Genomic DNA, 13,855 nt, shown 5'->3' on the forward strand with positions numbered 1-13,855 from the left:
TTTTGATGTTGAATGACTGGCTTCATACCTTTGTATAAACAAAAGCTCTTTCCTAATATCTTTCCCTCTGGTATCTCATGCTTCTTCTCCAGCCTAAAATGTCTCAAAGAAAGTGTGAAGTGGCACCTGCTGGAGAAGCACTGCAATGCTTCTAGCGTTTCCTGCCTTCCAGTTGTGCTTCTGGGTGATAGGGAAAGGAAAGGAATGTTTCCTGTCCTGTGCTGTTCCCACCCAGACTGCCAGCTCCTTTCCCTGTGTCTGGGTTCCCACTGGTTCTTGAGTACAAAAAAGGTAGTAAGGTGCACATACCTCCTGCACATACCTGTGATCTCAGCGGAGGATAGGTTCCCAGGAGAGATGAGTTTGGTGGTGAGGCTGTATGCTTTCCACGTGAGATGAGGCTGAGACCTAAAGCCCTAAGACAAACGCTGGGCAGGCAGCACTGCTAGGAGCCCTTTTGCGCAGTTTGGTGACATCCATGCCTTGCCTCAGTGCATTCCTTGAAACTGGGGGATATCTCATTAGTAAAAGACAATCTGGGCCTCTGGAGATTGCTTGGCAAAAGCTCTTATCACTGAATATTCACATGTAAAAAGTTCTCAGAAAGGGTAGCGAGGTATTGGCACAGGCTGCCCAGGGAGGTGCTGGAGTCACTGTCCCTGCTGGCATTCAAGGGAAGTGGAGATGTGGCACTGAGAGACATGGTTAGTGGGCATGTTGAAGATGGATTGGTAGTTGGGCTGAGTGATCTTAGTGGTCTTTCCAACATTTATGATTCTATTTGCAGGGACATTCTCTAGCCAGTCAGTAGTGTTAGCACAAGACAGGATCAGTTCTGCTTTGGCTTCTCAGCAAACAGAAGCAGCAGCAGCACGAGGCCATAAGTGAGGGGAAGGATACTGTTGTAAGAAGTCCAGAGCTGACAGAGCATGGAGAAGTTTTCAGTCTCCACAGCTACCTGGATGTAGGCAATGATGAGCTGTGTGAAGACCCAGGTTGTGCCACGGTAGAGGAGCTTTGTAACACAGGAGGTGGCCCGGGCACTGAGGAAGGGATGGATGCGATAGTCGGCCTCTACCATGATGGCCCAGCACAGGAAACCAAAGATTTGCCCCAGCTGGAGGCCGTGCCACCATGCAGAGAAGGCAAAAGTGGCAAGGAGTGGCTGGGCTGGACAGCGCTGGAAGATCAGCCTCCTCAGCCAGAGGGATGTACTCTTGTTCCATGTTCTAGAGAAGACAGCCAGGCGATGTGTGGTCTCCAGTGTCCAAAGGTCCCATCCAGAAAGGTCTCCCTGCTCCACCGCTGCCCCAAAGCCTGCTGCCTCCAGGAGGGCCTCATCCAGCACCCACTGCGAGTAGTAGGCCAGTCTGAAGAGCAGGGCCTGTGTCCACATGTGGCCCATGCTGGCCCAGCCCTGCATGCAAGGTAGCCAGCTCTCCAGCCATGTACGTAGCACCTGCAGCACCAGCACCGCAAGGTACCTCCAGCCCACAGCCTGCAGCGGGAAGGGGACGGCCCTCGGAGACGTGACCTGGGCCTGAAACTTGCTGAAGGAGCACAGTGGGCCTCCAAGTAGGGCTGGGAAGAAGAGCAGGTAGCTGCAGAGGGGCAAGGCTCGCTGCAAAAGTCCCTGGCCAGGCTGGGGCAGCACGGTCCCTTCGTGGATGTCCAGGGCCAGAGATGTCACCTTCTGAGTGAGCAGCATGATGGCGGAGAGGGTGACAGCTGGCCTAGGAGGAAAGTGCACCTCAGCAATGTTGAGGGACCCTGAAAGGGTGGACATGAGCATGCATGTCCCACTTTCCTGCAGTCATGCCCGCAGCGTGCTGCAGGCTGAGGAAAGCTCAGGGGAACCAGCTGCTACAAAGCAGCATTTCATGCAGTTTCTCTCAAAACAATGAAGGGTGGAGAGGGAGGGAGGCAATGCTAGAGGATTACCTGGTGTCCTGTGGCTCCAGCACCAGGCTGCTCAGGCCCAGGTGGCAAAGCGTCTGCCAGCACATCTGGATGCTGAAGGCGCAGGTATGGACATGAGCTGGACCGAGCAAGAGGAGGATGAGCACAGAGCTGACAGCGGGGATGAGAAGTAGCATGGCGTAACTGCCCATGGCTGTGCCTGCAAGGAGACATCCTCCACCAAGGAGGAAGATGTACCTAGAAGAGACCAGATGCCTTTTGGACAGCTTTTGAAGAAAACATAACTTGGAATTCCTGCTCTGGTATTGGTAGTATAGTGTAGTATGAGATGTGCAGCCTCCAACAGGGCCACACCAGGGCAGGGAAAAGCAGACCCTGTCTGGCCCCTATCCGTGTCACACCAAAGACAGGCAAGAAGAGCAGGGCAGGGCACTCCCTGGGACTTAGTGCTCATTCTAGTAAACCCACCTCTTGCAATGCAGGAGAGTCTGGACTGCCTGTTGTAGCTTGGACAAACCTGAATTGGCCCTACTGCCCCAAGAAGGGACTGAGGACAGCCAGGAGAGGTCCAGAAAGTACACATGGATATGAACTGCCCTTGGCATGCCAACATGTGAGGACAACTTACCGGGAAGTCAGAGAGAGATGCCCCAAAACACAGAGGTAGTAGAAGAGAGCAGCGAAGAGGAAAGCCGCCAGCTGGTACCAGGCTGCAGGGAGAAGGATGAGCAGGTCTCCCCAGCGCATCAAGAACCTTGCTTCTTCCAACCCTTAGAGAAGGGACTGAGCCAGAGGCTGCGGTTTATATGTGGCAGGACCGTAGCACAAAAAGAGGAGAGCCATGGAAACAAAAATATCTACAGGAACAGGAATGTGTTTTCCCGTCCACTAGTGTTGGCTCCTTGAAGCACCTCTGTCCCAAGGTTTGTGTGTAGGTGGAAAGTTTAGGGCTAGTTATTTACTCTGCAAGACGCCTGGGCCATTACCACATGCTTTGAAGGCTTTTGGAGCCAGGGCAGAGATAAGAGCCTCTTTGAGCTGCCAAATGTGTCGTGCTGGGATGCACTTCAGAGCAAAATCTCCAGGTACATTTGGCTTAGTCCTTTCTCTTGGCTACCTCTCAGCTCAGCCCTTCGTGGAAAGCTGTGGTTCTTTCCAGCTCTGGCTGGGAAACTGAATGGATATTTGCATTATTTTAGGCACGTGAAGAGTGTTACTGCAAAGAGAACTACCTCAGAAATTCCCCCTGGAAAACAAAATGAAAGAAGAAAAAGTTAGATTTTACCCTTCCTTGGTCGAATGATTTAAAAGATTTAGTTTCGTCTAATTTGCAGTAAATAGGGCAAAATTAGTGCTTAATATTACAGAAAAATCTGTGCTCATAAAAAAGGAAATTTTGATTAAAAAAAAAAATTTCCACTCTTCACTGAGCTTTTTGAGCCATGTGATGTTGGAAAGCATTCCCCATTGTTAAGATGGCTTATTTGGTTATAAGAAGACAGGGATCAAAACTCAGTGGAAAAAAATGGCTGAGTGAATACTGCAGAGGAACTGCCTCCTCATTTTGCAGTGTTTGCAATGTATATTTAAAGAGCAAGTCAGTAAGTGATTGCAGTTCATATTTGATAGCACTGGAGAGAAGCTTTTTCCATGCCATGTTTGTTATGCATGGCATGCAGTAACAGCCTGGTTTCATGGGATTCATCCTGTCAAGTCCACAGAGCCCAGCACTGACTTAGCAGAGTAAATATTTTCCAAGGCCTTTGTAGTTCCTATTTAAGCTATTCACTGCTATGGTTCTGAAAAAATGTTACTCTTTTTTGAGAAGCCATGGTAGCAATGGAAATGTGATTCTTGGCTAGTTCCTCTTATTTTGTAATGCTAGCTGCTGAGCCACAGAAGTGTGATCTTAGAGTGAGCGTGTGAGCCATAGGGAAGCCTATGAGGGAGCTTCATTTGCTTCATTTCTATGTATTAAACAAGCAGCAACATGGTTCCTGTCTGAAGTTACAATTATTTGACAGTAAGTGAGAAAAAGTGGGCTGAGCACTGTCAGAGCAAGCTGTGGGCATGAAATCTGAGCAGATAAGACTCGGATAATACTCTTGGGCTAGTATCCAGAAAGTTCACAGCTGCCTTCTTAGTGGAATATACTGATTTGGGAACAATTTGATTGTCAATTGTAATGTAGCATATATTGATCATGTCAGCTATAGATGTGATACCCACACGTAACTGACTTGCAGGACGCACTGCAAAGTGAAAGGTACGAATTAAAAACAAAACCACCGTTATTTTAACGAAGACTTTATTCTAGAGAGAAGCACATAAAGTGGAAGGGAAGCTATTAAAATGAGGTTTAGAAAGGCTGGACTGAGCTCCTGCCTCAGACTTTGTGACCTTGGGCAATCTGGATTTTCCCATTCACAAAACAACAACATAGTGCGACAGGGAAGCAGAAATTATAAAGCAGAATCAACTGGAAACCTTGTGGCCTTACATTTGTTGATAAGCAGAAAATGAAAATGCCTAAATGAGAAAGGAATTAATAAATAAGTGTATTAGTTTACTAAAACACAAATGTGCAAAAATCCTTCCTCTGTTTGCAGGCAGCAGTCCCACAGTTATTTTGCTACTTGTTGCCTCTGCAGATTTGCTGACTGCTATCTGTAAGTGGCCCATGGCTGCTTATCGCAAAGACCTTCTTGTCTCTGGACAAAAGAAGCATCCCAGCAGCTTAAGAATAGTGCAGAAGTCGATTGCCAGGTTGGATATTAGGAAAGAATTTTTCTCTGAAAGCAGTGATGCAGTGGCACAGGCTGCCCAGGGAGGTGGTGCAGACACCATCCCTGGGGGTGCTCAGGAACTGGGAGATGTGGTGCTGAGGGATGTGGTCAGTGGGCACGGTGGGGATGGGTTGATGATCTTAGAGGTCTTTTCCAACCTTCGTGATTCTATGATGCTGCTGCAGCCCCACTTGCCAGAGGTCTGAGAAAGCTCCACCTGCCTGGTTGTGATGTAGCTTGAGCTCAGTCTCTCTAACTGGTGACTCCTGTACCCTGGTACAGGGACATCTGTCAAAAGGCTGCCAAAATGGATGTAGCTGGAAGTTAGGGTAACCAGGCAAGTGGAAGACTATTTCATAGAGAGCACTGCAGAGATCTCCCTCCTGGAGCTGTCACTTAACGAAATACAGTAATGGGCGCTGTCTGGAGCTCTTGGTAAGTCTGATAGCTCATGTGAGATGTAAGTTCCTGTTCACTAGAGGGATTGCTCCAGTGTTCATGTTTTCTGGGAATGTGATAAGTACAGTGGTGCCTGCTATAGGTAGTCTCTCTGCTGATGTTGTTCAGGGTAATGCATGACTAACTTTGTTGTAGTTCCAAAGTACTGAAAAGAAACAAATGAAAAATTACACTTAAAAAATTGATTATCTCTGAATCGGTAAAAGTTGTTAAAGTATCATTTGTATTACTTCTAAGTTGACAAGCTTTTGCTATAGAGGGGGAAGAAAGAAGGTAATTATGCAGTCTTATATTCTTTGAAAGCTGGAAGAGTTTGCATGGTCCTCCAACATTCAAGCTCTTCAATTCTGCAACACGTTCCTTGTAGTTTCCATTTTTAAGTCTCACCTTGGTGTCCATGCTCTGTGCAGCACTACTTTTGTAAGCCTTCTTGAGCACATGTGATTCAGGGATTCCTGAGTGCCAAATGCAGCTTAGAGAGTTTGAGGGGTGCAGTGGTACCGCCTGCCAAGTGGAATACTTTTTGTCTCAAGATTTTAAATCTCACACAGTTTGTCTGTCCTCAAAAACAGTGGATCCTTGAAAGTTTTACTTAAAGCTAGAAGGACTATTTTGAGTTATTTATGGTCATTCAGTTTACCATGGGAATTAGAGCTGGTAAAATGGCAGGTGATGCCACAATAATGTCCATATGTCCATTTTTTGTATCAGCATAAGGTTTACTTTTCATAAAATTTCTGGACTGTTTTAAACAGTAAAACTACAGAAGCTTACAGACCCAGACTGCTGGCTTCATCTGGGTGTGGGCAGAAGATGATAAACAAATCAGAAGCCTGACAAAATCTAGGAATATTTGTGGGGATTTAACTCCACTTGAATGCTCAAGTCCACATAACTCCTGGCTCCACACAGGACCACCCAGAATTCAAGCCTATTTCTGACAGCAACTGGCAGTTGGCATGGTTTTGATGGACAGAAAGGTGTATGTGTTTATCTGTATAAACGTGAGAGGACTTGGGGGACTGGGGACTTGCTTCCTCAAGAAGCAATTCAAGTTTTGAGAAGCGCTGCCTATTTGCTGGAGCTGTGCTGCCCTCAAGTGGCTTCTTTTTTCCTTTTCTTCCCATTTTCTATGGCAAAAAAAAAAAAAAAAAAAAAAGTGATTTATTTTCAAAACAGAATCTTATCAGGAATTCCTTTCTCTCCTTCAGTTTTGAGACCAAAGCCAAATGGCAGTAGATCCTTTTGGACCTCGTAAGGCTTTGGGATACTTAGAACAGAGACAGACCCCACTGGAGATCATACTCTGTGTTGGTTCCCCTCAACCCGACCACAGAGTTCTTCAAACAAAAGGAATGCAGCTCCAGGGACGGGAAATAATGGTCTAGAGTTGCATGCTTTTCTCCTTCTTTTCCCTTTCAGGCAAAGATCACCTCCTGTCAAGCCTCCCAGATCCTCCAATGACCAGGAGAGAGCAGGCTAGAGCATGGAATGTGCTGGAAGCTGCAGGTCAGGAATGCCCCAAATGCTCTAGGGGTCCATCTCTGGACCAGTTCACTGATGAAGTTTCACTGATGAAAGTTTCAACACTTTCATCAGTGACACAGACAAGTGGAATCAAATGCACCCTCAGCAAGTCTGATGACACTAAGCTGAGCGTGCAGCTGGCACAGTACAAGGAAAGCATGCCATCCAGTAGAACCTGGACAGGCTTGAGGAGTAGACCCATGGGAACCTAATGAGACTCAATGAGACCAAGCGAAGGTGTTGCACTCGGGTCGGGGAAATCCCAGTTATGTGTTGTACTGCAGAACACCAGTGTGTAAGGATTACCAATCCCGAAGAAAATACACAAAGGCAAGTTAACATTTATGTTTAATAGATAGGTACTCACATTACCAGAGGCAGCAGACTGGTAGTGTCTGCCCTGTGGTTTCCTCCAGCAGATACCAGTAGTGGCCAGCTTGCAAGACATCCATTCAACCCTTTAGCACTGTGGCTGGATATGTGACAGCAAGAGACAATAAAGCATTACATATCAGGATAAGCAAGGTCATTCACAGAAAGCGAAGATACAGCTATGGAGCAGTTTCTCACAAACAGGTTTCTTCTAGCTACATGGAGAAGCTAGAGGAAGTTTACTTGTCTTCTCAAGCAAGCATGAGTCCTTTCTCATGGGCTAGTCACTTGTTCAGGCTGTGATCTGTACTTTTCCACACACAAGTACAGACTGGGAGAAAAATGCATTGAGAACAGCCCTGTGGAGAAGGGCTTAGGGGTCCTGCTGGACAAAAAGCTGGACATGAGCCAGCAATGTACACTTGCAGCCTGAAAGGCCAACGGTATTCTGGGCTGCATCAACAGCGGGGTAGCAGCGGAGCAAGGAAGTGATTGTCCCCCTCTACTCTGCCCTTCTGAGGCCCCACCTGCAGTGCTGCATCCAGGTCTGGGGGCCAGCATGAGAAAGATGTGAAGATGTTGGAGCAGGTTCAGAGGGCAGCCATGAAGAGGCTTAGATGACTGGAGCATCTCTCCTATGAAGAAAGGTTGAGGGAGCTGGACTTGTTTAGCTTGGAGAAGAAAAGACTATGGGGAAACCTCATTGCATCCTTCCAGTACTTAAGGGGAGCTTTTAAGCAGGAAGGGGACTGACCTTTTATGTGGTCTTATAGAGGTACAACAAGGGGGAACGATCTTAAACTGAAAGAGGGGAAATTAGGTTAGTTGCTAGGAAGAAATTCTTACTTAGAGGGTGGCGAGGTGCTGGCACAAGGTACCCAGAGAAGCTGTGGATGCCTGATCCCTGGAGGTGCCCAAGGCCAGGCTGGATCATTCCCCAGACAGCCTGATCCTGTGGATGACAACCATACCATGGCAGGGGGTTGGAAGTGAGTGCACTTTATGGTCCCTTCCAACCTAAGCCATTCTATGATGATGAGATATCTTGATTCCTCTCCTGTGTACAGGGAGTAGAGCTCCCCACAAGAGGGCAGGGCCGAGAGTTTTAGCTCACCAGTTCATGGAGGTGTCCAGGGGCCTTTGAATGCCTTTCTGCTGAATTCCAAGCAAGGAGAACCCGAGTCACTCAAGGTACGTCTTGGACAGGGTGCAATTGAAAAGGATCAGAAAGACCATTTGTTGCATTTGGCTTTTTGCAGTGGCATGACACCCGAACATCAGCACTTCTATCTGAGCCCTCAGGGCTCCCTGGGCAATAGGACCAGGGCAAGGAGGACCACTGGTTTCCTGGGCTGCATGAGGAGGAGTGTCGCTGGCAGGTTGAGGAAAGTGATTCTGCTCCTCTGCTCAGCACTGCTAAGGCATATCTGGAGTGCTGCAACCAGTGCCAGGCACCCTAGACCATGTGAGACACGGTCACAGAGACGATGAAGGGACTGGAGCATCTCTGCTATGAAGAGAGGCTGAGAGCTGGGACTCTTCAGCTCAGAGAAGAGGAAGGTCACACACAGCAAATTTATCAGTGCGTACAAGTACTTGATAGGGAGGGATGAAGACAGGCTTTTGCAGTTGTGGCCAGTGACAGGACAAACTGTATGTAAGGGGGGTGGAGGACTTTGGGGTCTGTGTATGGCCTCAGCCATGGGGGTTTTGGAGGGCCCCAGTGCTGCCTCAACCCCACAAAGGCCCCAGGTAAGGTCAGAGGCATTTGGTGGAAGGGACTGTGGGGCACACTGGGGCTAATGGGGCAGCCATGGAGGAAACTGGGTCCTACGTTACAAAACACATGGGAAGTTAGGAAACGCTGGGGGGACTATGGGTACTCAAAAATGCAGTGCGATATCCATAGGGTCAGAATAACTGGGGATGGTGTTGAGCACAGTGATTAAGGCAACTCCAGAGGAGCTATTGGGCACTGAGGGGAATTGTGAAGCACTTGTCAGGGCAAAAAAACAAAGTGGGGAGTCTACAGGATACTGTATAGGTCAGAGGCATCCAGGGAACTAAGGTGTACCTGGGAGGCTGGGAGAAGGTAAGGGTTTATGGGGGAACCTGGGGTGACCATGACTGTCCTGAATGGGGTCGGGGTACCCAAGGGGACTCAAGGACACCCAGAGGGGAGCAGGGTCCCACGGTCCCCCCAGAAGCTGATGCCAGAGCCCAGGCCTGTGACACCTCCTTTATTGCAGGTCCTAATACAGCCCCTGCCAAAGGGAGGGAATCCACTTCCCCACGCATTGCCCCCCTTTCAAGACTCATTAACAGATGCATGTGTGCCAGCGAGGTGCACAGGCAGCCCGTCAAGGCAGGAGACGCGCACATGGTGATGGAGCTGCCGAGCCCGGTAATTGCAAGGGGGCCGGGTGTCTCCACCCCGCAGGCGGCAGGCTGTGATGTCCATGGGTGTTGAGGTGCTGTGGAACCCTGTTGAATCGGCTTGGCGGGTGCAGGTGGCTACCAGGTCCTCAGCTGGTGCATGTACGAAGGTGTTGGATGGCTTGCAAGGCCTCCCCGGGGCCGTCACTTGCCGTCGTGCCAGCATGACTCCACAGTAGCGGTGCCCCATGAGCCCAAGCGTCCGGGGATGGTCCACGTGCTGCCGCAAGAACTTCTCATAGCGAGTCTCCCCCACAGCCCCTGCCACTGCTGCCAGTACGAAAGCTACGCATAGCATCCAGCTTGCCATGGGTACCTGGGGAAAGTGGGGTCAGAATAACCTGGACTGCTGGAGCCCTGTCTGGAGACCCCGTCATGGGCACCTGAGCCCCCTGCTGAGTTCCCCTTCCAGATACTTAGGTCCACTACAGATCTCCAAATGCAAGGAGAAGTGCCCTCTCAGACACACGGATGCTCTACAGAAGTCCCCTGAACACCTAGGTCATCTGTGGATTCCACCCAGATGTCCAAGTCCCCTACATCTCAAGGATACTAGGTCTCCCACAGGCACCTGCACCTCCTACAGAACACCTTCTGGACATCTTGATCTTCTGTAGCTTCCCCCTCACCCTCAGACACCTGGATCTTTTCCATACTACTGTTTTCCCACCAGATGCTCAGGTTCCTTATGGTTTCCTCCAGCAAATATTTTAGTCCCCTGCATATCACTCACCTGAACTTCTGTACGCTTCCTTTCTTCTTCTGGCCAGAGGGTTTCCTGGTCCCTCCCCCTCCTCTTCACTACTCTTATACTTGTCCCAGCTGGGCCCAAAAGACAAAGGTCAAGGAGGAGGGGCAGGGCAAAGAGCAATGTCCAGTGTGTGGAGGGAACCCAGCATTCAGGAGGCCCCACTCCCCTCACACCACCCCCACTCTGCCAAGGTCATTAGGTAATCATTAATTAACCACGTGACTGTTTGTACACATCCCCTCAGGTGTCCCCTGCCCACACTGCCATGGACTACACCAAGGCTCTAGCCTGGAGATGCTTGGATTCTATGCACCAGATACAGAGCACAATGAACAGCACAGAGCTCAGGGACTGGGGCTGCACACAGGTGCCCTCCCTCCTTATGCATGCAGCTCCCATGGGTTCTTCCCCAGGTGCCCTCACCAGCCTAATGAATGTCACAGCAAAATGAATTTGGAGGAAGTTGCACTGAACTGCAAGGCATTCGAGAGACAGCTGCTAGGCGCAGAAGGGCAACTGGAGGCCCCTTCGGTGAACCAAACTCATGATAAAGACCTGTAACATGCAGAATGTCATTTTTAAGGCCCAGGCTCAGCCAACACCCACTGTGAGTGCCCTGAGTGGAGAAAAACCTGTGGGTTTCACCTACCAATGGAGCCATTGCTCAGAGAGAGCCTCTGGGAGGTGGTGAGTGAGGGCTCAACCTCTTCTGATTCATCTCTTGTTCTTTTCCTTCTCTCTGCCTCTCCCACATGCCAGGCACACCAGGTCTGCATGAAGACAGCACAGTAATCTCTATTGTTTGAGTTCCCACACTTTATTAATGTGCAACAATCCCGATTTCTCTCCCAGAACCTCTTTGGAGCTCTGGTTGGGCACGCAGGTGGTGAAAAGATGCTCCTCCTCTTCCACATCTCTAAGTCTATGGGTCCTGGTGAAATCCATCCCAGAGTCCTGAAGGAACCGACTGACATAGTCACCAAGCCACTCTTGATGATTTAGCTTTAAAACTAACCTGGCATGAAGGTAATTTTCCCTCCATTCTGAAGTCACTCTCTGCATACATATTTGATTTCATCAGGCTTGCTTGCTTGTGTTGTACTGTGTGTGTGTGTGAATTGTGTGGATATGAAAATTAGTACTTAACCTTTGCATCTGTAGATTTAACTGACTGGTCAAAAGTCACGTAGTAAATAGCGCTTGGGACTCTGAAACACAGCACAAAGCCAGACAAGAAGACCATCTGCTTTGCTTTCTGAAGGGTATTTACAGAACACAAACAGAAATGTCTGCTGCATAGATGTATGTTCTTCCCCTTTCCACATACTTGGATTTGGCTGCGAATCAAGCAGTGCTCTCTTCTTACTCTCCAATCAACAGTTATTTTTTAAGCAAGGCAATAGGTATTACAAAAGATGCCTTATACATGTCATTTTCTTCTTTCCACAAAGGCAAGTCTCACTGCAGTTATATTTATAGGTTTGCCTCCTCCCCAGAGTCCAGTCTGGGTGTTTGGGGTTTCTACACTATTCCAAGGCAACCAGACTTTTACACAGCATGTCAAGGCTCTGCATGCTGAACACCTGCTTTTGATGGCCTTCTTCCAGGTGTGCTTCATTGCACTCACCAGGTTACTTTTTTCTAGGCTTAACATTACCTCTTTCACTTTCTCCATGGGCTGCAGACCCAAACTCACAAAGTTTTTGACACTTGTCTCCATCTCAGCACTCTCTCTAAATCCCTTGATCTTGGCAGCCACTTCTGGCAGCCTGCCCACCATAACCCTCAGCTGCTCTGGGTGCACGCTGTGTGTCTTTGGAGTGCGTTCAACTGTGATGCTATTTCGAACCCCAGGCAGCTGCGCACAGGCCATCTCCTACAGAGGTCCCTGGAGACCTCACCTCCAACTGATCACCCTGCAAGATCCCTCCTGCTCCAGGAGATTCACTCCTCAGGCTCCACGGTTTCCTCAGCAAGGAGTATCAGTCCCCTGGTAGCTGACTAGTCTACTGTACTACTTTCAGCTCAGCTGGGTTCTGCTCCAGCAGTCCCTTTCCTGCTGTTACTGAGGACAAAGGGCTGTAATCACATCCAGCTGAGGGCACACGCAGTACAAGAGGAACAAAAGGCATTCTTGCACCAAGTTAGCACTTGAAGTTCCCATCAAACCATCATTTCCACAGGCTGCTGATCTTTTCACCAACATGTGAAAAGTTCTGGGAAGGGTCCTGTTAGAAACCCCAGGAGCAAACAGTCACAATACGCAAGAATTGCATAGCTGTGGGAGTGGAATGATCTCAGGATGCTGCCAGGCAGCACTCCAGCAGAAATATCCCAGCTGCAACCATCAGATTGGTTACTTTCACTGGATCACTTCCAGAAACTACTGATTTTGGAAAACCCAAACATCTTTACAGGCTCCTGAAACACACCTCCCTAAACGGAAGGGCCCTGAGGAAAGCTAGATAAATGATTCTATGGTTTTATGATGATACAATTGGCTGAGGGAGCTGGGTTTGTTCAGTCTGGAGAAGGCTCTGGGAAGACATGATTGTGGCCTTCCAGTGTTTAAAGGGGGATTATAAACAGGAGGGAAATTGTTTGACGTGGCCAGATCGTGATAGGGATGAAGGGGAATGGTTTTAAACTAGAGGTGGGGAGATTTGCATTAGAAGTCAAGGGGAAGTTTTTCACTCAGAGGGCAGTGAGACGATGGCAGAGTGCCCAGAGAGGCTGTGGGTGCCCCATCCCTGGAGGTGTTCAAGGCCAGGTTGGATGGGGCCTTGGGCAGCCTGGTCTGGCAGGTGGCAACTAGATCTTTGAGATCCCTTCCAACCCAAGCCATTCTGTGACTCGGTGTTTGATTTCTGTCACTCTGCTTACTCTCTGTAAAGGAAATCCTCCTCTGAGTGGAGGATTTCCTATAGCTAGGATTTCCTAGCTGGATTTCCAGCTATCCTAACTGCTAGCAGTTAGATGCTGAAAGGAGTTTAAAGGGAGCATGCTGCCTCTGCTCTGAGCTTCGTGCTTTCTGGTGGAGCAGCGAGGCGCTGCCGTGCATCCTCACGGTGCCAGGGTGTCATACCAAGTATTTACTCCAGATGAACTTTATATACATCGCACCCCCACCCCCCACAGATTTATGCTACAAGAAATCTGAACACTTCCGTGTTTTGTTTGATTAAATGAACAGTGGGGCGAATAAAGGTGGGCAAGAAAAAATGAAAACCAAGCAGGGAGGAAGCCTCACTCCATCGTTTCGCGGTCGCTTAAAAGGAAACGCCGCCGCTCCCCAGCCGACCGACGACCACCCGTCGCATCCGGTATGGAGCGGGGCGGGAGGCCACAGTGCGCAGGCGCCGCGGAGCGGGGCGTTTCACTGCGCGCGATCCCTCCGCTGGGCAGCCTGAGGGGAGAGAAAGAGTCCCCCAACCACCGGGCGCGACGGCGCCGCGCCCCTCCACCGCACGGCGGCGCTGTGGTGCGGCCCTCCGGCGGCCGCCCCGCCCGCGAGGGAGGCGGGGAGAGGCAGAGGGGAGGAGGCGGCGGCCGCGCCGGCCCTTCTTTCCCTCCCCTGCTCCCCCCCGGGAAGCGGCTGGCTGCG

General features: G+C 49.6%; 2 protein-coding genes across 2 annotated transcripts; both read right to left on the reverse strand.

Annotated features, from left to right (window-relative positions):
* Positions 1 to 710: 710 nt before the first annotated feature.
* MBOAT4 (membrane bound O-acyltransferase domain containing 4) lies at positions 711 to 2,667 on the reverse strand. Its single transcript, XM_065736097.1, has 3 exons — positions 2,549 to 2,667; positions 1,942 to 2,157; positions 711 to 1,733 (listed from the first exon to the last, which is right to left on the reverse strand). The coding sequence occupies exons 1-3, from the start codon at positions 2,665 to 2,667 to the stop codon at positions 830 to 832; spliced, it is 1,239 nt and encodes a 412-aa protein (XP_065592169.1). The 3' UTR covers positions 711 to 829.
* Positions 2,668 to 9,285: 6,618 nt separating this feature from the next.
* On the reverse strand, positions 9,286 to 10,314 carry LOC136048445 (ribonuclease CL2). The gene is made up of 2 exons (XM_065736098.1): positions 10,234 to 10,314; positions 9,286 to 9,816 (listed from the first exon to the last, which is right to left on the reverse strand). The coding sequence occupies exon 2, from the start codon at positions 9,808 to 9,810 to the stop codon at positions 9,373 to 9,375; it is 438 nt and encodes a 145-aa protein (XP_065592170.1). The 5' UTR covers positions 9,811 to 9,816; positions 10,234 to 10,314; the 3' UTR covers positions 9,286 to 9,372.
* Positions 10,315 to 13,855: the final 3,541 nt, after the last annotated feature.

This window comes from Cyrtonyx montezumae, unplaced genomic scaffold (genome assembly GCF_038088225.1).
Source record: "Cyrtonyx montezumae isolate F1298 unplaced genomic scaffold, pur_monq_1.0 scaffold_2, whole genome shotgun sequence".
NCBI lineage: Eukaryota > Metazoa > Chordata > Aves > Galliformes > Odontophoridae > Cyrtonyx > Cyrtonyx montezumae.

Bases quoted from the DNA above. Each gene is read 5' to 3' on its own strand.
- MBOAT4 (XM_065736097.1), bottom strand. From the start codon at position 2,667: ATGCGCTGGGGAGACCTGCTCATCCTTCTCCCTGCAGCCTGGTACCAG. The intron at 2,158-2,548 runs GTAAGTTGTCCT...GGTCTCTTCTAG, and splicing joins CATCTCTCTCTGACTTCCCG to GTACATCTTCCTCCTTGGTG. The intron at 1,734-1,941 runs GTAATCCTCTAG...CTTTCCTCCTAG, and splicing joins CTGGAGCCACAGGACACCAG to GCCAGCTGTCACCCTCTCCG.
- LOC136048445 (XM_065736098.1), bottom strand. From the start codon at position 9,810: ATGGCAAGCTGGATGCTATGCGTAGCTTTCGTACTGGCAGCAGTGGCA.